Raw genomic sequence first — 23,186 nt, 5'->3', positions numbered from 1 at the left:
AGTAAAATGATATCACAACATTTCAGCCATTTACCAGTCCACACATCTTACTCCAGAACAGTTTCACATTGGGCAAGAGTAGGTTTTCACATAATGAATTGTGTAGGTTCAACCTCTAATTTTTTAGACCATTTTCCAGGCTAAAATGGGTCAATCTTGCAGGCAGAGTTAGATATAGAGACAGTTTTCCTGCCCTGTGAACACTTCTGAAAGATGGAAGATAGTCTTCCCATTTCAAACTGTCCGGAATAAAAAGGGACGCTTTTATCTTTTTAACCAAACAACTAAAACTGGAATAGGGTGCGAGACACGTCTTTGTGTACACTGCTTCATATTTTGCTTGCTCCATGGCTGTGCTTTAGCCTGTTCAAACTAGCACCCTCCAAGAGGAAGCCTGGGTGTGGTTTGGGGATAGATCACACCAGCAGCTGCTCCAAATAAGAGTTATAAACAAGAGCTTCAATGGCCTGGACTCCCTGTGATGTATTCCAACACAATCCCACCAATTTTGTGTAGTGTTCTTATCCCTTTGCACGCCATACGCCAAGGCACACCACATAAATCCTTCACTTTCCTGCCATCAAGACACTCTCCAGCAACTCTCAACATGTTTCTTACAATAAACATTTTGGTTACTCAGGCCTGAGAAAATATACACAAAGGAATGCTATCTTGTGACCACAGGGGAACAACAGTGGAGACCAGGGTCCAATGCTATGTAGGTGTGTGCTTTGAGTCAGCCTCCTTCAAAGAGGTCCAATCCTAATTAGGACACAAACCACTCAGTACTCCAAAGCCTTCTTATTTAGCAGTTAGAATAAATAAACATACCCCATAACAGGCAGGACCTAGATGCCTACCGAAGTCCATGGTTTAACATCCAAAAATTTTACCCAGATTACCAGGATTTGGTACCTTGAAGGTGGATTGCTTATTATCCTTCTCAGGTGAGTACCTCCATCTTTCCCCCTAGAATCATCCTACAGCTGTATGAATAAGCAAATATTTATTAGATACACAAAAATGTTTATGGATCTGAAGCTTATAATCCTCATACCAATGTGTACCTAAACGGGAACACTTAAAGATCAGAGTTACTAGAATAAAGTAGACTGTTTCCTTCTCTCTGGTCTTGACTGGATTCATATTTTTGATCTGAAAAGCCTTTAGTAAAAATTCACTGTGAATGATATGTTTCTGCAAGAAGTTTTCATTTTGTGAGAAAATTCCAGACTAGCTTTATTTGAGGACTATGCACTCACATGGACCAAAAATGTTGATGCTGATGGATTGCTGCTTTCAGCTATAGAATTCAATTATTCTTGTTCTGTACAGCTGGTGTTATTGTGTGGTGATGTGTTTGTCTTCTGACACCCCAGGGAGAGATGGGGGGAGGATGAAATGAATTTTCTACATTCAGAGTGCCAAAGGGACAGTTTGAATAAGAAATGCTGCAATAAGACCTGCATTGCTATTTCCTCTAGCATGAATGACGAATCAAGATCCCTTAGATCTCACTTTCTAGCAGCACTTACAGACTGGAAGCATTTCTTTAAAAATGTTATAGGAAAACTACACTAAAGTTAAGCCTACTTTGACAGACAAAAGAAATTAAATCATTTATGTTGCCTGATTTCTAGCCTGTACTCCTGAAGCCTTTCCCTTCTGCTTTACAGGCCGGCAGGGTCACTAATCCTACTCACTTTCAGTTTGTCAGTCAATAATCACTTACACGGCACCATATCTTAGGAAATGACAGATGAGACAACATCTGATGTACAGTCTTCCTTCCACAATGCCTTCCTAAATACCCATCTGAGGCAGCTGAAAGGACAGAATACTCTATATCTGATAATGACACATTCACCCAGCTTGTCATAGGGAAGCTTTGGGGGAAGTTTACAGTGATGTTATGTGGGGAATATTTCTTCTTCAAGGGCATAATGAAGTTGTAAAAAGCAGAACAGTCCCTGCCACTGGATATTAATGACAGTTAACATTTTTTTTTTTGCTCTAAGGCATTTTAGTTGTATCATAAGCAGAGGCCACCTGGCTTAAGAATGACTACTTAGTATCTGTACCCAAAGCAGAAATACTTGAGATAGAAACAGTACCTTCCCAGCTTCCACCTTTGACGTTACCCATCACTAAAACTGGTGTGTTGGCTACATTGAAATTTGATGCCTGACCAATGTCATTTTAAGCTCTATTATTTTATTAATTAGCATTGTTTAGCAGTTTGGAATTTATATCTTCAAGAAGGAGATCACTGTATGTTAGAAACTCCTAAGGGATAATATATTTCACCATTCTCAAAAGAGAGCTGTGACAGCTTTTAAGCTTTTATTTACTGAGAAGTCATAGAGGTAAAATTAGATTTATTTTTTTGAGAAATGAACATGATATCTGTCTTGCATGTTACAGGTGCAATCCCTGTTTATTAAAAATATAGAGAAAACATTTGCAAAACTGAAATCTAGAGAATATCACAGCAGACAATAACCTTCCTGAGAAAGAGTTGAGCTGAGAAAGAATGAAGCCATCACTTCATAAAGTCAGGCATTTGTTTTGCAATTTTTATGACTATCACTGGCTGCTTTAATTTGTCCTATCTTATTTCTACAGGGCTGCCTTCACTGCATCTTGCTGGGAAAAAAAAATACCAAACTAATTTGGCAGAGATTTTTACTGAGTTGCTTATGGAGACCAGAGGACAATGCTTCCACAGTTCTGAGAAATTCAAGCTGTTAATACTTTGAATAACTTCTGTGTACGTATTACATCCTGTTTACAAGACTGTAGGTTTATTCTCTTAAGCACCTAAATATCTTCAGGTGTCTCTGAAGCAGATGTTGAGTCAACAGCCCCATCTACCACACTGAGGCACCTCAAACATGAGCAGCCCAGCAATAGTGCGTGCTGGGCTGCAGTCCTTAGGAGGTAATTGACTGGAATGCAACTGGGGCCAGTACTAGCCAAAATGCATTTAAAGGTAGTGGAGGCTCTGCCATATTATATTGTAATTAAATCAAACATGTTGATTCCTGGGGGAATGTGATGAGATAAATTTGTGATGCGTTTCCTCACCAGAGCTGTCTGGGCTGTGTTGGCTCTCACAAGCACCAGGTTGCAGTGGATGAAGCAATTTCCTGCGTATGTTTAGAAACCACTCTGGAATACTTTAGGGTGATAAAAGTTAGTTAAGCCAATATGATTAGAGAGCTATCACCTCATTTTCACTGCATTACTGCCATAATCCTAGAAGGAAGATTCATATATGTGCACTCAGGAACAAAAATTTCAGGAGTGAAGAAATCCAGAACATCAATTATCATTTAATACTATCAGAATTAATTTTCTTGTACTTGTTTTCTTACTTTTCTTAGGGGAAATTTACCTTAGTGCACAAGGCCAGCACAATACCTCTCCAGGCCTGAGTGCTGGATACTACAGTGCTCGGAATAGTGCCCCCAAAATCGCCAGGCAGGCTTTCAACGTGAGCTTGCCATGGAGATAAACATTGGCTTGTGATGCAGTTCTGCCAGAGCTGAACAGGGCGTACCTACATGATGAAGTGCTCCTGATTGTGAGAAAGGAAGACAAATACTGAATACGTAAACATGTCTTAAGCAATAAGTAAAGAGTTGAAGTAGGAGCTGTAACTCAGAATTCTAAGGGAGGATGAGAAGAGCGATAGTAAGAACTTCCCTTGCCTTTGGCTTACAGAAAAAAACACGAGTGTTATATAAAAGCATGAAAATCTCAACCTTGATAACTGAAGCATTCATCTATCCAAACCCACAGTTATTCTGACTCAAAAAGCAATTGATGCATTTGCTTTTCAGGCACTACACACATTGCACTTCCATGTAAATCAGTATGTCTGTCCATCATCTGTTGCAAGACAAAATTCCTTTAGACCAGTGTCTCATCCAAAGAACTGGAAGTGATTAGAAACTATTGACGGCATATCTATTCAAGCTGTAAGCATAATACTCTCTCGTATGATAAAGCCAAACTCATTTTATGTGCATTCAGTAACATCCCATTCAGTGTCTAACTACAGTCAGTATAATACAAATATGTATCCTGGGCACACCAATAAAATTGAATGGGATTGAGTGCTGTAAACAACAAGAGATACAATTCTCACTCTCAGACACAGAAATTTTGTCAGAATTTTGTGGTTCTAGAGGAAAAGCTGAACACAACCTACACATCTACATGAAACTGTTATGTTAGGAAGATGAAACAAGTCCAGTGAAAAAAACATAACCACGTGAGACTGAAATTTAAAATGGCAATCCCAAAAGGGAAAACAAGTTTAATATATACAGTCTGAAAAAGCTGCATTCTGCTTCTTTAAGAATGCATTACGTATTATGAGCATTCCTATTACAATTTTATTGCAATATTCAAGGTGTACTCAGAAGACACTATTAATTTTTTAAATATGGGTTTATTTGTTTGCATCTTATTTTACAGCCGCTTTTCCAGCCTCCAGTTTCATTTCTAAAATTAAAACTAGTGATATTTCCATATCAAAGTTTAAAATTAATTTGCTTTGTGGGACATGCCCCTTGATCTAAAATACTTAAGTTTAATTAGGACATTTAATTTTCTCTAATGGAATCAGGTTCCATTCGCTTAATCCAAAACTACTTTCTGAAAGTTATAAGCAGTACATTTTCTCAGCACAAGTCCTACTAAGGCTTGTCCGCAGGAGGAGATTGCACCTACACAGCTAAACTGATTTCAGATTGATCTACTTACTCCACTACAAAATGATGAAGTTAACCGTAACTGGGTCTGCCCCACTTCTGGATTGGTTTTATCAAACAGCTTTAAGTTTTCTACTGGAGACCAGGAATAGAAATTAGGAAATCAGGTACCATTACATGTCCATGTTAGGATGAGAAAAAGATAAATAAAAATTGTCCCACCTCCCAGAGCAAAAGTGTCTGGACCTACACAGCCTGGAGTATGCACACATTCCACCACCATTTTTTTATGGCTTCCTTTTTCCCTTTGCCCTCCTCTCAATAATGTCTTGTGTACATGTAGACCCAGCCAGATCATGTCTGCTTCTTATCAAAAGCACATACGAGACATTTCCGAAGAATGCTTTGCATATTCTGCCTCTGTGTTTGGATGATGTTTTTCTCCCCATGTACACATAAAGGCTCACAGATAGATCAGGGCAGATATAACTAGCACATGGGCACAGATTGTGAAAGGTCTTCCCTTGTCTTATTGCTACTTCCATTTAAAAAAAAACTGTTCTGGGGAAGGCCTGTCTTGCTCAATTTTGTACGTCTCATCAGCACAGAGAAATACAATAAATGCCAAACATTACGATAAACTCCAAAATACCTTCAGCTCTGTGCTGACTACAGCTCTTACAATGTAGCAAAAAGATTTAAAAAACTGCATACCTTGAAAACCAGCCAGGATGTCATCCATTTGACCACTTTTACAACCCAACAGACATGCTTGTAGAGGTCAGTATTCACTACTCCGGGGTCTACTACATTAGCAGTCACATGGCTTCCATTTGCAGTCAGAAGATGTTGTAGTCGATATGTAAATAACACAAGGGCAAGTTTGCTTTGGGCATAGGCTCCATGGGGCGAATACGAACATCTGTATAGAGAAGAAAGAGAGAAACAGAGACGCACATAAAAAAGCATAAAAACAGCTTATCACTGGCAGGTGCATTGTTTGCTGGAGTTCTGGTGGTTACCCCATCAGACGCGAACTCTGATTTATGGGGGGTATATGTGATAAAATAAAATTATAGAGTACCTGACAGAATCTGTAAGTCAAACTATTTAAACTAGAAATGCTGAGGCACCAGCCTTCAGGCTATCATCAACTAGTGGCCCTCAAACTATTCTCCCCTTCCTAACTGCCCTCTTTCTGCATATGCATAACCCATTCCCATAGTGTAAATCTGTGCTGCATCATACTACTCCTGGTTAATATTATTTGTGTTGCAGCAGGATCTACTAGTTTATGACAAAGGCTTCTGAGTAAGATGAGTAAGGTAATCATTGCACCTGCCCCAGTGACACACCAGATCATGCACAGCTGAAGAGATGGATAAAAAGATGAGGCAAGGGCAGCATCTGCAAGTGAAACCACAGTTATGACATATATAGCCTTTAGAGCAAAGACGGCTGGCTGGGTCTGTGCCAAACAGGAGGTGCGAGAAGGCACACAAATACTGGGAGCTACAGCAAAACACTACCTGTTGAAACTCCTGTGCACCTCTCTCATCTGGCTGCTGAATCTGCCTTTCTTTCAAGTTAAACCTTCTAGGAACTGCTGATTAGTTGAGTTTCACTGCATGCAGGCAGCAGTATTTTTTTTTTTCAAATAAGCAGGCTAGTTCCAGGCAAATTAGCAGGTATGTTGCTTAAAATGTTCCTCCCGACTGGGGCCTCAGCATCACTTCCACAAATTCCTATGCTATGACAATTCATCACTGTAATTACTAGAGCCTCTCATCTAACCTTTTTTGTGCTTAGCAGAACCAAAGGTAATTACTGGCATTACAGACCACTCATAGGCAAAAGAGGCAGGAGCCTAAAGCTACAGGCTCCTGGAAGCAGGAGAACAGCTTTGATCCTCTTCACCTTCACCTCTGCTAGAGCCTAAGGAAGTGGTGCTGCTTGCTGCTGCCACCAGTGTGGAGCCAGGGGTTAGGGTCTGTGGGGCAGCAGCTAGTGTTGGTGGAGGGAGATAGTGGGCCACCCACCCAGGAGCAGATCTCTCTTTCCCAGCTCTGTTCTTCCCCGTAGTTGTTGTCTCGCCTCTGTGACACCTGCAGCTAAAGCCTCCACACCTTCACTCTTAGCACTGCAAATGCACCGGCTGGGGATGCCTCCACTCTGCTGAAAAGCCTGCCTACAGTTTCCTGTGGTTGCTACTATGTGCAAGGTTTTTACTTTGAATGAAAAGCAAATACGTCTCAGAGTTCTTTTTGTTATCTTATTCTCGTTGAATACCTTATTTATAATATCCTGTGCACTTCACCACAGAAAGCCCTGGATGCTAACAAACAGTCTGACTCTCTGCTGAAGTATAAGGCGACTGAAGCAATTTAACTGTTCATGTTATCTGAATGGAGTCAGAAACTTGGAGACACAATCATAAATCATACAGCTCAGCTACAGGAAGTAAATGACAACAGCACTGACTCTCTAGCGCATCTCTTTTTTCTTTACCTTTTTTTTTTTTCTGATCTGTTCTTGTTCAAGAAAATCACAAACAGGCTACAAATGCACTATATAAATTGAGAGAGAATGAAAAAGGACAGCTGATCATAGACAGTCCTTAAGCGAACCAATTGCCTGGGCTGTAACATGCTGGATAATGCCTGTGCCTTGGGGTAAAATGGGCTGTCTTAAGAATAAAGAACAATCACTGCATGAATGTAAAAGTGACTTGGCATTAGTCAGGAAATTGCAGTTACATTTTAAATTCAGTAACGTCTGTCCTCTGATCTGAGACACTCAAAATGTCACCTTATGCCTTATGCATATTTCAGTTCTTTTAACTTGAAGGACCAGATCCTCACCCACTACCAGCTTCCTTTGCACAGCCACACAGGACAGAGCTCAGGCCACCTATGGCAATAAGCACTAATCCGAAGCCGCCTCCAGCAGCCAGCTGGCAGCCAGCCCTGGCACTTCTCCATCAGTGCCACCATTCCCCTACTGTGCAGAATTCAAGCTGGGGCACGGGACAAGCTTCCTGAGTTGAATTAGAGTGTCTTGTCTGGCAAGTGTCTTGAAGGGAAGCAGGGCTGGGGACTACTCTGACTTGTTCTGCCTGGGTCTAGTCTGGCCCTCAGATGCCAAGCAGGAGGGCAGTGAATGCTCCACATTCCCACATTTTGTGCAAGTGCTGTTTTGACTTACCTTGTGGTAATGAAGCATAAACTACAAGGGCTGGATCCTCAAAAGCCTTGTACTTTGCATAGATATCCATGTCAGAGAAACACTAGTGCAGAGAAGATATAAAAAGCTATCCAATCACCAAGGAAGCCTTTTATATCACAGTGCAGAGATGCAAATTATTTGAAAGGCAGCAGGGAACCCAACTTCAATAACATACTACAGTTATGAAGGTTATAAAATTGGATACACAGAATAGGCACTTTTGGCAGAACCCCTGCAATGAATACCTGCTCTCTTCCCATTTTCTCTGTGTGTGCTTCTTGCTCTCCAGGAATCTGACATGAATGAACTACATAAGACAGAGGAATAACCTGTGACACTGAACTGACAAAGATTTTCAATGAGTAACTGTTTTGTCCGTGAGACCCTGTCTTACAAGGTTCATGTTGTTTAAATACCACGTCAGGAAAAATATCAACACTAGTTACTTGATTTAATTACATCCTGCCTTTACTATATGCATCAAAAAACACAGGAGTTCGCAGGCTTCTGTACCTGTACTACAACTACATCTCCTATGCACATGCATGTAGAATCACAGATTCAATCACAGAATGGTTTGGGCTCAAGGGTCTTTGACTATCATATAGTTTAACGCCACAGCCTTGGGCAACAACATCTTTGACAAGATCAGGTTGCTTAAAGCCATGTCCAACCTGACCTTGAACACTGACAACGATGGGGCTCCCATAATTTCTGTAGGCAAACTGTTCCAGTGCCTCAACATTTTCTTTGGGGGGGATTTTTTTTTTGTCAAGTAGTATGAACTGCTTTATTATTATCTTATTAGAAAAAGAACAAGAATTTCTTGTTGTCTTAGGAAGACCAACAATGCTTAATCTCGGGTGGGGTGTTACAATAATTCTTAGTAACACGAGATTCGCTGTTAACAACCCTGAGTTACAGGTCCTGTTCCAGTGTCTCACCATCCTCATCACAAAAAATCTCTTCATTGTGTCTACCTTTCCTCAGTTTAAAACCATACAGTGTATTCCTACACATGGATTTATTTGGCTATAAAGCCTATGCATCTAAGTGTAGCTTCTCTTGGCACTCTATGCTCAAATGTGAGAAAACTCACATTTTCTATGGTGAATGAAACTATAATATTGACATGATGCATTTCCACATTGCTTTCATTTTCTGAAGGCTCTAAAAGCCTTCTAAAATGAAAACATACACAAGAGGCCAACCAAAGCACAGCCCAAAGCAGAACAGAGCTTACCAGCAAACCATACTGGCACATCAGTCCACGCAGTGTGCCTGTGGTGATTGGACCCCTGAGGATGCAGGGCATTGCAGTAAGTCAGGCAGAGAAAGTCTGCCTCCTAACTAGGTGTCCAGCCAGGCAAAAGACTGGTAGCTCCCAGCTCCCAATGGAATATACACACACCGGTCAGTCATCTAGAGAGCTAAGAGGTACAAATGTTCGAATGCTCAGGGGTCTGTCCTAATAAATGCTGCCCATGAGGCTCGAGCTATGCCAGACAGCACATGCTGCGAGTACTGCAAGCCTGTGCACAGTCAGCAACTAGGACAAATGGAGCAAGACAAGACACTGAGCATGGACTAGGTGAGAAGTCCAAAGGGAAGGACCTGCATGTCAGGCATTGGTAGTTTGGAGAACTCATTTGAGTGGGTCTCTCTATGGACCACTCTTTCTGCCATGGAAAATAGTCTCCCTGGAGGATGCCCTCTTAGAGCATTTTGTCAAGTTGGTGCAGATAAAATAGGGCAATGCACAACTCGCTAAATGGAAACCACAGGAGGAGTTAAGGCAGACAGAATTTAATTAGCTGCTTTGAAATCTGGCCAAGCAAACAGCAGTATCCAAGACCTTCTTCTTTTAAAATAACAGCTTTTTGATCAAGATAAGGCAAGATATGTATTTTCTATTCAATTAATTTTTAGCAGAAATTCTTACTTTTGGCTTAAGGTTCCTTTCAACACTGACTGACAAGTTTGAAATGTCATTACAAAAATTAGGGAGGAAAAGGTAAAGGGTTTGTTTTGTATTTTTGCCAAAACAAAGTAAGTAAGTATTCAGTTCTGGAATGAGTGAGTGCCTTGTGGTATGTGGATTTTTTTTTTTTTTTTTTCCACCAGAAGCGATTTTACCACTCACCTCTGTGGTGTTGTCTCCAGCAGCAGTCTTCCTAGCATGTAAGGGCGATGTATTTGTAATAAATAATCAGAAGTCAAAGTTCAAACTGGAGCATGCAGTGGCTAATTAGGTGTTTAAAAATGGACTGAAGTCGCTATCAAAGTTTGAAAATGGGATATATGTTTAACACTCCACGTAGCAACCAGTCTTACTCTGGTTTCTTTACTGTCTGGCTTTAGTTAGTCTGTGTTCAGTAGAGGTCTCCCATTTATGTCCAATGATACCATGTTTAGTGAAACGCATTAAGTCATCTCAGGATACCCACTGGGTAACAGGGGAAACAAAATTACGCAGACTACTTCCTCCATAGCTCCTCTGCACAGGCTCTTGCACTGCTTTCAGCTTTTTGTCTTTTATTAACAGTTACTTTTGCATTATGAGCAAACAGGCAGGAAGTGGATACACCCCAACTGAAAGAAGGGTGCAGTGACAGCAACTTTTCCCTTCCCCACCACATCTTGCTTCAACAAAAGGCTCAGAGGACCTGTGACCGTACTGACCAGTACACAGCTACATTTAATATGGACAGTGCTAGCAGTGAAGTTTTCCTGAGGTGGACTTCTTTCACACCGCACTTGCCCTGCACATACCATCCTCCCTTCACCCATCAGCACAATCCCCAATTTCTAGTGTGTTCATTTGCCTGGAGGGCAGAGTGCATCAAGATCAAACTGCAGAACAACCCAATTGCTATGTGCCCCATTAAAAGACAAGTGATGCAGCATGTGGGTGACATGCTGGGTTTTTTAATGAAAGGCCACACAAAATTTCAATATATGCCTTAGGATGAATCCATGAATTAAGTAAAACACAGACTTGCTGTATTAAAATGACTGACGTTTCCTAATGGTTTATGTATTAATCTTGCAATACATCATCACCATTGCTTAGTCAAGAATATAAAAGACTATTATTAAACACTCATGAAGCATTCACAGTCCTAAATTTTCTTTCTCCAGGGAATGTAGCACAAGATTTTTGATAGTTTTTGCAGTTTATTTTAAGGCAGCTGCAGAAATTTATTGCTGAATATAGGTAAGTCTTTTCTGGTTATCATAAGCAGTTATTTTCTCTCTTTCTATAACAAACCAAAGCCTGAGTTCTAAATATTGCTTATTAGATTTAAGCAGACTTTCTGAAAGTACTATATATATTTATCCCATGAACGCATCTGCTGAGTCTCATCAATTGCAATTTTCCCTCAATACAAAACAAAAGGAAAATACAGAAATGGAGACAAGACATAGCTGGAGGAGTTAGAATAACTCTCTTACCACTGAAAAACTGAAAACTGACAAATGAAAGAAGAATATGCATTAGCAAAACAAAACTAGACGTGTTAACATCTCTACTTAGTCAGATGTTGCTACAGTTACATTATACTATGTTGTATAGTAGCTGTTCTGTTACTAGCTCCTGCTATAGGCTAACATATGGTCACCCATTTCAAATACATGCCTGGACATTTTGGGTGTTCACTGAACAACTACACTTCCTCAAGTATATTTCTTCCATATACTTGATAAAGCCTTTATATATATATATATATGCGTGTGTGTGTACATATAACAGTCAAGGTGGCCTTAGCATACCCCCCATGTATTTTAACCTGAATACAGAGACAACTATAATTTGAGTGAACAGGGTCTCAAGCATTAGGGACTCCTGAAGCGCCCTCATGACTGTGTGATGGACACATTGCTAAGGAAGGCTTTAAGACTGAAAAATTAAATTGGTGGCTCTACGCAAGCTGAAAAGCAAGCTCTTCATGTCCCAATAGGTTGCACAGTGGTTATTTAAGCAGCCAGAGGCAGGCAGCACTTTCAGAGCAGACCACCTTGTCCCTTCATTCTGACCCATAGACAAAGGCTAATCATATCTCAGAACCTCCCTGTCTCCCTGCAGTGAGCACAGTGCCACATACTGATCACAAACAGCTCTGGCCAAAACTGGGTTTCTTCTGAAATCTTTCCACAGTAGTGAATTAGTATTTTTTGTCTTAAATTAGAAGATAAGCGTAATGGGAGAAGCTTAGGGCCAGGAAACACTTGCTCTCTCTAAAATTTTGGTGATGGTCTTGCTAGTAGCATTTGACTTCACTACAAACCAGTAACTCCTGGCTTGAGCTTAATCCACTGTTTAGCAGGAAACATAAACTGGTACCTGGATTGTGGTTTTTTTTGTAAAGCCATGCTTCCCAACTTTCAGCACTTCACTGTAGAAATACATAGCATTCAGTGTGTAGCCCCTTGTTAGAGATTGTAGGAAATTCAAAGGGAACAAGAATTAACTTACAGTCTTTCGAGTAGTACAGTTAGTGAAGGAACCTGGAAGGTCTTTAATATAAAAAAAAAAACTATGAAAGGCAAAATAAGCAGAGACTTGTCATTCTTAGCATTTCTGTCATACAGATGGAATCATGCATTATTTTTCATTTGTCTCATCCCTCCTAAAGGCAGGAGGTGAGATGTCAAGATCCCCTCCTGCTCTACAGATTGCCTTGCTGTGTGTGGCTCCATTGCTGTGTGCAGCTCCATTGCTGTGTGCTCAACATAGTTCTTAAATGTAAGAAACAAGAGCTGGTTTTCACAAAGTCTGAGCAGAACCAGCATCTATTAAAAAAATATCTAAGTTTCCATTTGTGCACAATTGTTATTAATTGCAAATGCTTTGATAATTTTAAATATTGATGGTAAGTTCAAGTTGCAATTACCGTAATTCCATTCTCATATGAAATATATATCATTATAAAGAAAGGTATAGAATGCCTCTATGCCTTTTTCTACAGTCGATCCATATGATACAGTATAAATACTTGCTAATATTTGAAGTGTTATTTGAGCATAATGGTATCCCTTAATTCCATTAAAAATCTACATCAAACAAACAAACAAACAAGTAAATAACTGGAAGCAAGCAAGATTTTACATTGCTACAGCCAAGAAACAGGTCAAAGCTCCACAAAGTACATTCTGTGTGCTCATGACCCTTTTGAGTAATGGGGAAACATCATGGCCATATATCTTTCCATATTCTCTCTTGGATAATCGGGACCTCAGGTTATTGAAGATTGTCATACACCTTTTAAGATTATCTCTTGAATTATAACATGAAGAGCTCTAAGGCACTCTTCTCCCACTTGTGGAAAGCTTCTTAACTCTCCTGCAATAGGGCTTTTAAATTGGAAGAAAAAAATGGGTCTTCTTATGGTTTCTTCCCTTCCACCAGAACACATATAAGGCCATTAAATGGCCCAATAATAACTTTAATAATCTCAAATCTTATTTCTGTTTTGATAAAATCATCTTAAAGCTGGTGTAGATTTTTACAGACTAGTTGCAGATTCTGGGCTTTTAATTCTGGAACAGACGTGGAGCTGCAGGGTCTGGTTATGCATAATAAAGTGCATTCCAGATCATATGCATATGCATTTCAAATCCAGTGCAGTGCACCAAATGTGGTTAGCATATTTCCAGTAGACTACATGAAATTTGTTGGCTTATATATGAAAGTAATGTAAGTTTTCATTTTGTAGTGGGCTGAACCCACTGCACTGGCTTGGAGTTGAGGAGGTGCCACATGTATCCCACAAGTGTAGGTGTTCAACATGCTGAAGGACTGGTCTGACTTATCAGGGGAAACATGGCTCAAAGGTGCACACAGACTGCATGGTTTGAATCATTTTTTCCTCTAAAATGTAAAAAATACTGTGCAGAAAATCCTATGCCATCACTCTCTGCCCAGAGAAGCCCTGCCTCAGCACTCACTGAATGAAAGAGTTAAAATATACCGCTGATTTGGCAGACTGATTGATTTTTGCTGGTAATTCAGATACTGACACCTCACCACTGAGCTGAGAATCAAAAGATTTCATGCAAAAATCACAACATTTTAATCTGGACATTTCTGCAGTGCTGTGTTACAGCTTGCACTGCTGTTAAAAGCTCTTGAGCTTCTCAGAAAGCTACTGTGAGGCACAGAGCACCTCTGTCTCTGTCCTTGGGAGGCTGAGACAGTGCTGTGTACACCTCTCATGACAAGAAATGCAGGGCAGCCACTGCACCTGACACATCACGAGAACAGAAGAAGCGGAGCAACAAAGTTACAACTATATAAGACATCTTGGTAGTATGAAAACTCCCCAGGGCTAAAATTCTTTACTTTTACAGTGAATAGTTTAGTTAGAAAGTGTACTTTTCATAGAAAACACATTTTCTATAGAGAACTTGATTTAATGAAAAGACCAAATTTCTTCAAAGATTTAAGCATTCAAATGCCTGGCCCTCTTTTGAATAGATGAAGAGTTCTCCAGTGAAAGAAGTTCAGAATGGAGAGCAGAGAAAAGGATAAGAGTTATTGTTTGTAGCCGCAGAAATAGAAGTTTGCTTTTGCCTCCCTCCATTACAGCTTATAAACATTAATGCATGTGCAAAATCAGGTATATATGGTTCAAAAGAACCAGAAGCAAGAGCAAGGCTGATTGCAAAGAGGATTTGTGTAAGGCAAGCTGATAATTTTGACTGTTTTCCTTAACACATTATTCCAAGGATTTACAGGCACATCTGCCAGCTTTCCCCAGCTATGTTAGGCAGCTCAAAGGACAACTCTGCTGAAAAGGTACCAGTAGTTAAAGCAACTGAGAGGAATGCTAAAATCAAAATGCGAATCATTTGACTAGTCACCCAGGACCTGAACTCCAAAGCTTTTAAGGTTCATTCAGCCTTAATGAGTCTTTTTTCTCACAGGGAGATGTTAAACTAACCTCCTTCTCTCAAGGGTTACAAACTACCTCCACTCTGCATACTCCTCTTCAAGTCCCTTTTGCCTTCTCTGTCACATGAGTGCAGTACATTACTTTCAAATTACCATTAAACCATCTTTCTGGAAAATGGCACATCTATGAGATCCACTGTCCTGTGTGCCACAGAGAGTTGTCTTCTTCATCCTAACCCACTGTGCAGGAAGAGTCTGAGCAGCAGGAAGACCCATATATCACATACCACCCATATATCACATATCGCAACACACTGCAATTTTGAACTCGTTCAGAAACAATGTGTCCTGTTAAATCTTTAAGTGATATTAATAATCGTTTATTAAGACCAGTAATGCCCTTTTGACAAGAAAGAATTTGACATTGTGACACACTAAGTAGCTACATTTAATTTCCCTGAATACATTAAAGTCTGGTGTTACCTATGTGATACCAGAATTATACTGTTACTGTTCCTCAGAAACCAATGAATGTTAAAATTATTTTGATTATGCTCAACAAAAATGCACTGATAAATGTAAAAATAAATCTTTTTAAAGCTGGCATCCTGACTAAATTTTCTTCGCTATTGGTTGCAGGAATTGATTTGGTTCACCTGTGACCTGCAGCACAGATAAAATATCTGCTGCATATGAACTAAAACTCTGTCCTTTGGATTGATGAATTGGTCTGCTGATATAACATCCCATTTATTTTTTCAATTAATTTATAGAATTTGGGGGGTGCTTTCACAGTACACTGACTTCCCAGGCCAGAAAGTTGATTTTTGCAATTAATGGTAACTGCTACTAAAATAAGGGTTCATTTCACAGAGCAGAAAATCCTTTTGCATTTATACAGAAAACATTTTTCAAAGAAGGACTGAAATACCCCTATCTGGGTGCATTAAGCATTTGAATATTTACCAACTAGCTATAGGTAGGATAACTTAGGAATCCGCTGCAGGAAGGACATATTTAACTGAATACAGCAGTGTGTTGTAATTGGTATTTGGTCCTGTCAAGGGAACATGATTTATCTTGCAAACAGAAGCAGAACATCCACTAAAAGTCAGTGTGGGGAAGCTGCTTAAACAAGACAACTCATAAACCCCTCATATATTCCTTGAGTGAAATAAAATCTATAATAACGTATATCTACCTTATTCTCTAGAAGAATCTTTTGTGATTACAGTTTCTTTAGTTTTAGCAGCATTTTATTAAGCAGAAGTGCAGTGACACAGATCTTTATATGAAACTGTGAAAGACATTTGTACTGACAAAAATATTAACAAATAAATAGGTCATTTTTAAAATCTTTCCTGCTTCTTCTTACAAATTTTTCTGTATTACTTAAAAATTTGGAAATAATAAGACAGTACTATGCTACTACTATGCTACATCAGCTTAATGTTTGGTTGGGTTTTTTTTTAACTGCAGATACTATACATGCCACAAGTTCTTCCAGCCAGAGAGAGTTAAGAAACTACAAGTGACAGATCAGTTGTGAAAAAGAATCAGGTGAGAATTTTCAACAATAAAAAAAGCATCGAAAAAAATGTCAACTCATCAGACCATTCTGAGGAAGAAAATCTGTTTTAAACAAATCTCCAGATTAAAGAAATTAATTTGAAACTGATGGAGATACCTTACTTCAATAGGATGACTTAGAAATTAAATGTTTGGAGTTTCAGTTTCATCAACATTATCCTTCAAAATATGAACTATAATGTACTCATGCAGCTAATTACAAATAAATTAGGAATAAAATTTTCTGAAATCATTGAAATAAATGGTTTTAGTCTGAAAAAATTATTCACATTTTCAAAAAGTAATTTGACATTTTAACTTTTTGCTATTGATGAACATTACACTCATCTCAGCAATCCTGCCAGGAGAAAATCCTCTATTTTCTGCCCAAGTTTAATATAACCTTATTTACCAACAAACTTGACACACATACAGGAAGTGAAAATGAAGGGCAACATCCATCCAAGAATAAGAGGTCTCCAGGGACTTTGCAGACAGATTTTCCCAGCAGGTTGTGACAACTCCTGTTATAGTCCTTTTGAACTGGCTAACAGAGATTTAACTGGAGCTACCTTGTCTCCCCAGCATTCCCCATGGTCCTGGGCAGAGCTGTTTATCCTATTTTACACCAAATAGGATGCACATGTGGCAATTCAGTTTATTCAATATATATAGTCACTCCAGCTACAGGGAAAATAAACAAAACAAAACAAAAAATTATCTGGGGACTGTACAGTTTGGAGAGTTAAAAAAGCATCAGTTTCTTCTGCAGTTGGAAAGCAAAGGAAAAAGAGCAGAAAAAGTGTGACTAACCATTCCTGAATTTACAGGAGATGTGAACTAGAAAAAGAGCTGTGTTACTGTGGCTGGGGAGTTCATAGATCTGTGATTCACAGCTTTACAGGGCCCATTTCACATGCAAAAAGAGGGAATGATGAAAGGAATACTTAGTCATGGAGAAAAAAAGCTAGACAGAACACACAGATACTAATCCCTGGGAAAGGGAGCATAGTCAGGTGTGACCCACAGCCTGTGAAAGGGAGTAAGAGATTTTTTTCTTTATTTTCCTAAAATTCGTTCTTACTTTGGTAGGTAACGTACTTGAATGAGTGCCCTCCATCTCATCCTGTAAGAGAACCATGAACTCCAGTGAACCATTCAATCCTATCTCAACCTGAGAGGGTGGCACAAAGTTCTTTAAGCTTTTGCTAAAAACAGGACAGCCATATTATCTCATGATTGTAATTTTTTTTCTTCTCTTACTTTAGAAAGTATTACTTAAGGCAGGCAAAAGAGGAAAAAAGGACATCTAAACTATGCTGTTAGAGGGCACAGTGTACTACCATCAGTATGTAATTGCTGAAATCACCACTGTTGAAATGCTTGTAGATAGCATTTGTGTTAAACTTTCACCTCTTTGAAAACAGTTGTATCTGAAGTAGGGATGAAGGAGAATGATTTGCCTTAAGGATCCCCTTGTTGACTCATGTGATTGCTGTTGAAAATGGTCTGGATCTAAAAGACCACAAAGGTGTTTGATGTTCTTCATATATCCTTCAGCAAAAGAACTGGGAGAACAGTCACTGCTCTTGTGCGTTTGCATTTTCAATAACACACATGAAACGAGCTATGCCCTGCCAGTTTGGAACAAGCTCTGTCCTGCCTTGATGTACCCATGCTGTGTCTCTTACTGGTATGAGTGGGAAGAAGAGGAGAAATGACATTAGCAGGGGAGAAACAGGACTGGGACTAGGGGGAGAAGACAAAGAGAAACAGAGAGGAGGATATGAACTGGTTAGCAGAAACAAGAACCAAAGAATCAGAGAAAGAAAAAGAGTTAAGTAGGGGAAAAGCAATAGAGACAAAAAAGCTCAAAATACATAGGTGACAATTAAACTATTAATGTAGAAAGCAAGCAGGAAGGCATGAAAAGAGAGATAAGAAAGGAAGAAAAATAATGTAAAATGCAAGAAAAATAAAGACAAAAATAAATTAACCCTCCTGCCAAGAAGTAGCTGAAAAGAGAAACATGAGATAAATCAGACTGGTAAAATGGCAGAAAGAAAACCAAAGAGGAAACATGGAAGACAGTAGCACAAGCTTCATTTAATGCTGTTCATGGGACAGACCTGCCAATTATTTGTTATGCTGTTGTCCCGAAGACACTATGATATGGATTGACTGCTGGCTTCAGAGCAGAACTCTGAGCAGCAAGTACTAGCAATGGGCAGCAATGGCCACAACTGTGACTGCCATCCTGGAGCTTCCCAACTGGAAGATCTATCCCACAGAAAAATCTGTGGTAAAGCAGAGAAGCAAGCCTCAATTTACTATCTCCTTTACAGCAAGACAGTCTTTTGCCTTTTCTTCTCTGCGGTGTTTGATGGATGAATCCCTCCACCATGACTACCACTCACCTGCAGTTCAAACACTAGCCTAAGCCAAAGCTAGGAATAGCGGGACAAGAAGATGTTAAACAATTCAGATTGCTGCTAACGATATTTTTTGCAGCACAGAGTATGCCCCCTTTACTCCTTGTGAAATTACTCCAAATTGATTTGATGCCTTTCTGGAAGATTAGGACTATCAGCCAGTCTGGGAACATACACTCAAGTGAAGAAATAATTTACAGCCAACTAGTGCAACTTAAAGTAAGGAAAAAAATCAGTACAAAATTTTTTGAAATATTTCCCACTCACATAAGTGGCAAAAAATAAGGGATGGCACAACTGGGAAACTGTGACAATTTGTGGAATGCTATCATATCATAGTGTTTATCATGGGTGTCTTTACCACATCTTTGAAAGCTCTTAAACACTGCTTTGAATCTCAAGACATCTCTGAGGCCCCGTGATGTGAGCAATGCCTGTGCATGGTGTCCTGCAACAGTCCTCTAGGCTTAATAAACCAACCACTCATGCGTGTAGGCACACACTCAAACACACAAGTGATGTCCCTGTTTTTAGCAGCATCGTTTACATAATAACAAACTATTCACCTGTGTGTGGGCTTATCAGCAGTTAGGCTAATAAAACCACCAAACCCCAGGAGTATCGTCTTCTGCTTGAAATAAGAAAGGGTTTGGAGCTGAAGCCACAACCCTTTCTGGATCCCACGAGTGTGCCTGTGTGCTCAGAATGCAGGCACTGCTACCCCTCCTGAGTGATTTAGAGCATCCCTGTGGGAAAGAGCGGACAAAATCAGCCAGAGCCTGCCATAATTTATGGTTCTTCTTATGCCAGTAAAGTTGAAATGTAAAGGGTAGGGTTTGGTGCAAAACCTACAGGTAAATTACAGGTGTGTTATTATTTTTTTCAATAAGTTTGGTCATGTTCATGCTTAGCCATAACTTTCGTAACTGAAACATTTCTGGTTCCTTTAAAATATAAATGATGAATCACAGGTAAGAATGATCCTAAAGAGGCATAGTACAAGGTTTCACTATAATCAAGGAAACTACTGCTACCTACAGACACAGAACAGCCATAGTTATTTTTATGTTCTGCACTTTAACCCAAAGAAATACTAATTACAGTCCCCCTAGCCATCCAGCTCATGCCCATCAGAAACAATGAATACCTACATCAAGTGAAAAGTAAGGGTAATTTCCTGTGGTTGTTTTACAAGCAAGAGATTAAACTGTGACTACCCTGCAGAGTTTAAACAATGTGCTTGTAATAAAACTCATGCGATAATATGTAATCAGAAGTCAAACAAAATGTTTGACATGCTTAATGTAGCATTCATATGTAAAACGTCTGCAGTGGAAACAGCCCAAGCCTTTAATTTCAGTCTTTGTTCCAAAATGAAACCTCAGGCCAGGTGCCTCTGAACATGTGCTGAAGTCTCTGTCAAAGGATGGAGACAGAATTTCTCTGTGGAAATGATGCAGAACTCAGACTGGCTCCATGCATGCAGAAGCACTCTGGAGTCCATCATTTTTACCAACCTCTGGGTTACAAGCGTAGGATGGCTGTGCTCTTGGACCTCAGTAAGCTCTCCGGGAAAGTGCAAGGGGTGACCCAGAAAAAGCACAGGAGCTCCAGCATTTACAGTGAATCATCAGGCCGATGTGTGAGAGTGCAAGCACCACGGGGACAGGAGGGATGACACAGCCCAGGGATGGGCTAGGACAGGAGAGCTGGAGAAGGACTGTGAGGGCAGCAGAGGTGGAGGACTAGAATGTCAGGAGCAGTGCAGGACAAGGTGGAAGCCAGATGCAGAGAGAAAGGAGGACAGCATGCCAGGAGCTGCAGACGAGTGGCCAGAGCTGCCAGTGAGGAAGGAGCAGCAAGCAGTGGGTGGGTTGGGTGAAGGTGTGAGGCAGCTGAGCAGGTAAGGTTTACTGCCCACCTTCCCAGCCAAGTCAGCAGCCCCACGCTGACTTGCAGGAGGTAGCAGGCACAGACATCTGCCTCCGACCATCTGAGGGCAGGAGCAGGATGCCTACGAAAATTTTTAGCATATGCCAAAGCCATTTTAAAACGCCCCAGTTACTGAGAAACTTCCTGATTAGGCAGTGAGAAGTCCAGGCTCTGCACCACAACCACCACCACAGTGTCAGCATCAGAAAGGACACAAGGCTTTCAAGGTTCAGAGTCGAAGACACAGTTTAGAAGGTCATAAAATACTTTTATCTTTGACTGAAAGCTGCAAGCTTTGCTCAAATCTGAAAGATATTTGGCAACTGCTTGAGAACTGCCATTCATTTAAAAAAAAAATGATAAAGGCAACAAAATCCACCACATTCAGTATTCAGTAACAATTCTCTTGAAGTTTAAGCTGCGCACCTTTACTGCAGATAGTGAATACCAAAAATGGATTGGTACCTGCTTTGTAAGTCGTTCAGGTGCAATTTGCCTACATAATGGGTGGCTGATGAGACAGTGATGATCCTAGCATTGTGACTGTGCGTTCCTGATTGCTTCAGCGTATCCAAGAGGAGGTTAGTCAACAGGAAGTGTCCCAAGTAGTTCAAGCCGAAGTGCTCCTCAAAGCCATCCTCTGTCTTCCTTTCAGGGACCAGCATCACCCCAGCTGGAGAAGAAAGAAGAGGTTAAAAAGTTGATTTATTTCAGAGAAGGAGTAACCTAGAAGAAGCATGAATTTCATGGTGCAGTATGTAAACACAGCATTTAAGAGCAATGAGTGACTGGTGATGGCATGTGAAGTGTAAAGCAGACACTGATTCCTGCTGAGGAAAAAGTAAAATCATCCTCCCCCCCACACCTTCTGTACCTTTATACAGAGAACAGGTAGACTGAATCTCTCCCTCCCTCACTCCCTGCAGAATTGTGAGGATAAATCAGTTGTTTTGTGAAAAGTGTTTTGAAGACATTGAAACTTTAGTTAACGCATTGCTGTCATGCTAGAACTCAGTGCTGCAGATCCACAACAATAATTACTTCAATAAAAGGTAGGAGCAGAGTGATCCCAACATTCTCCCCACCAAAGAGCTCAAAGCAGTGGAGACAAGACCAGGCTAGGCAGCAGACCTGCTCTCCCAGATGGCTTTCTGCTGAGTCCTGGCTGGAGTTTAAAGATCTGTTGAGTGTTAATCTGAAATCTGCAACTTCTGCCTCACTGCTGTCGGTGAGCAAAGATGTAGTAAATTTAGCCAATATATCTTAATTCCTGTGCTTACCAGCAGCTGCATATTGAAATGAGGTTTTGAATGCTTATTTGGGGAATATTTTTGCATCTGTTTGTACTAACCAGTTTTCAAACTCAGTGCCTAAAATGAGTATCCATATCCCTAGCATACAATCCAGCATCTTGCAGAGAATCCTAAGCTCATGCATAAACTATATCATGTACTGCGGCTGTGAGGGGTAAAGCTATCCCAATCAATTATAATGTGGACTTGAATGTTATAAATTAATCTTATTTTATTAAAATTTAATTATCATACAAGTGGACTTGATATTTGTAATTTAAATGTAGATGGACATGGCTTGTGGAGAACATTGTTGTAGGCCGTTTGTTTTCTCTCTAAAACACACAGATATGATACAGCAGAAAGGCCATCTCCACTCACAGACATGACGGAGTGTCAGCTTTGTCCTTGTGCTACTTCCTGTGTCCATTAAAAAGCCTTTAACACCCAATTTCTTGATGTCAGTGCTATGATAGCATATTAAATTATCATTTTAAATTGTACACGCCGTGCATCATCAACATTTCTTCTCTGGGAGCATCCCACCACCTGACAGTCCTGCTTTGTTATTGCTCCTTGGGCTGAAGAAGAGATATTGTCAGATATTTAGCGCAGTCAGCACCTATAGCGATTCACCTATGGCCTCCTACTGCTTAATGGAGCAACTGGACAGACAGTATGAGGGCAAGAAATGAGAAAAGATGACAGAGCAAATGAAAGGTTTAGCACAACACAGCGCATCTGCATACAGAGACCTTAAGACTGAACATGACCAATGCTGTCTGATAGTAGACTGAACAATACAAATTACATGACTGGGCTTTACAAAAGCTCTGATTGTCATCTTTCCCTGCTATTACAGCCATTCTCCCAGATCCCTTAGAATGACAGGAAAACCAAGCTGCTGTGAGGTTTCTTCTGCGTGTCAAATCTTAACTTTAACAACAGAAAGATACAAATTAGAGGGTGTCTGGTTGGGTGCCCCTCCGTATTCTCCTTCCTCAGCAGCAGTTACTCTGATGCATGGTGCAACAGCTCGGCGTTTGAAACCAGTTTCCATTTCCTCCACGATCTTCGTGTGCAGCATATAATGATATCCAGAACAGTGGCTGAGACTGAA

General features: G+C 40.2%; 1 protein-coding gene across 1 annotated transcript in view; it reads right to left on the bottom strand.

The window, feature by feature from the left end:
- Window positions 1-23,186, bottom strand: part of DHRSX (dehydrogenase/reductase X-linked) — a 166,825-nt gene that overhangs the window by 24,219 nt on the left and 119,420 nt on the right. The window contains exons 5-6 of the mRNA XM_069855050.1: window positions 21,240-21,447; window positions 5,436-5,643 (exon numbers count right to left, since the gene is read on the bottom strand). Of these exons, the coding sequence (XP_069711151.1) occupies window positions 5,436-5,643; window positions 21,240-21,447 (416 nt within the window). The remainder of the gene's footprint in view (window positions 1-5,435; window positions 5,644-21,239; window positions 21,448-23,186) is intronic.

This window comes from Phaenicophaeus curvirostris, chromosome 1 (assembly GCF_032191515.1).
Source record: "Phaenicophaeus curvirostris isolate KB17595 chromosome 1, BPBGC_Pcur_1.0, whole genome shotgun sequence".
Taxonomy (NCBI): Eukaryota; Metazoa; Chordata; class Aves; order Cuculiformes; family Cuculidae; genus Phaenicophaeus; species Phaenicophaeus curvirostris.
The sequence above is the reverse complement of the archived record's forward strand: the minus strand, read 5'-3'. Positions and strand labels throughout refer to the sequence as shown.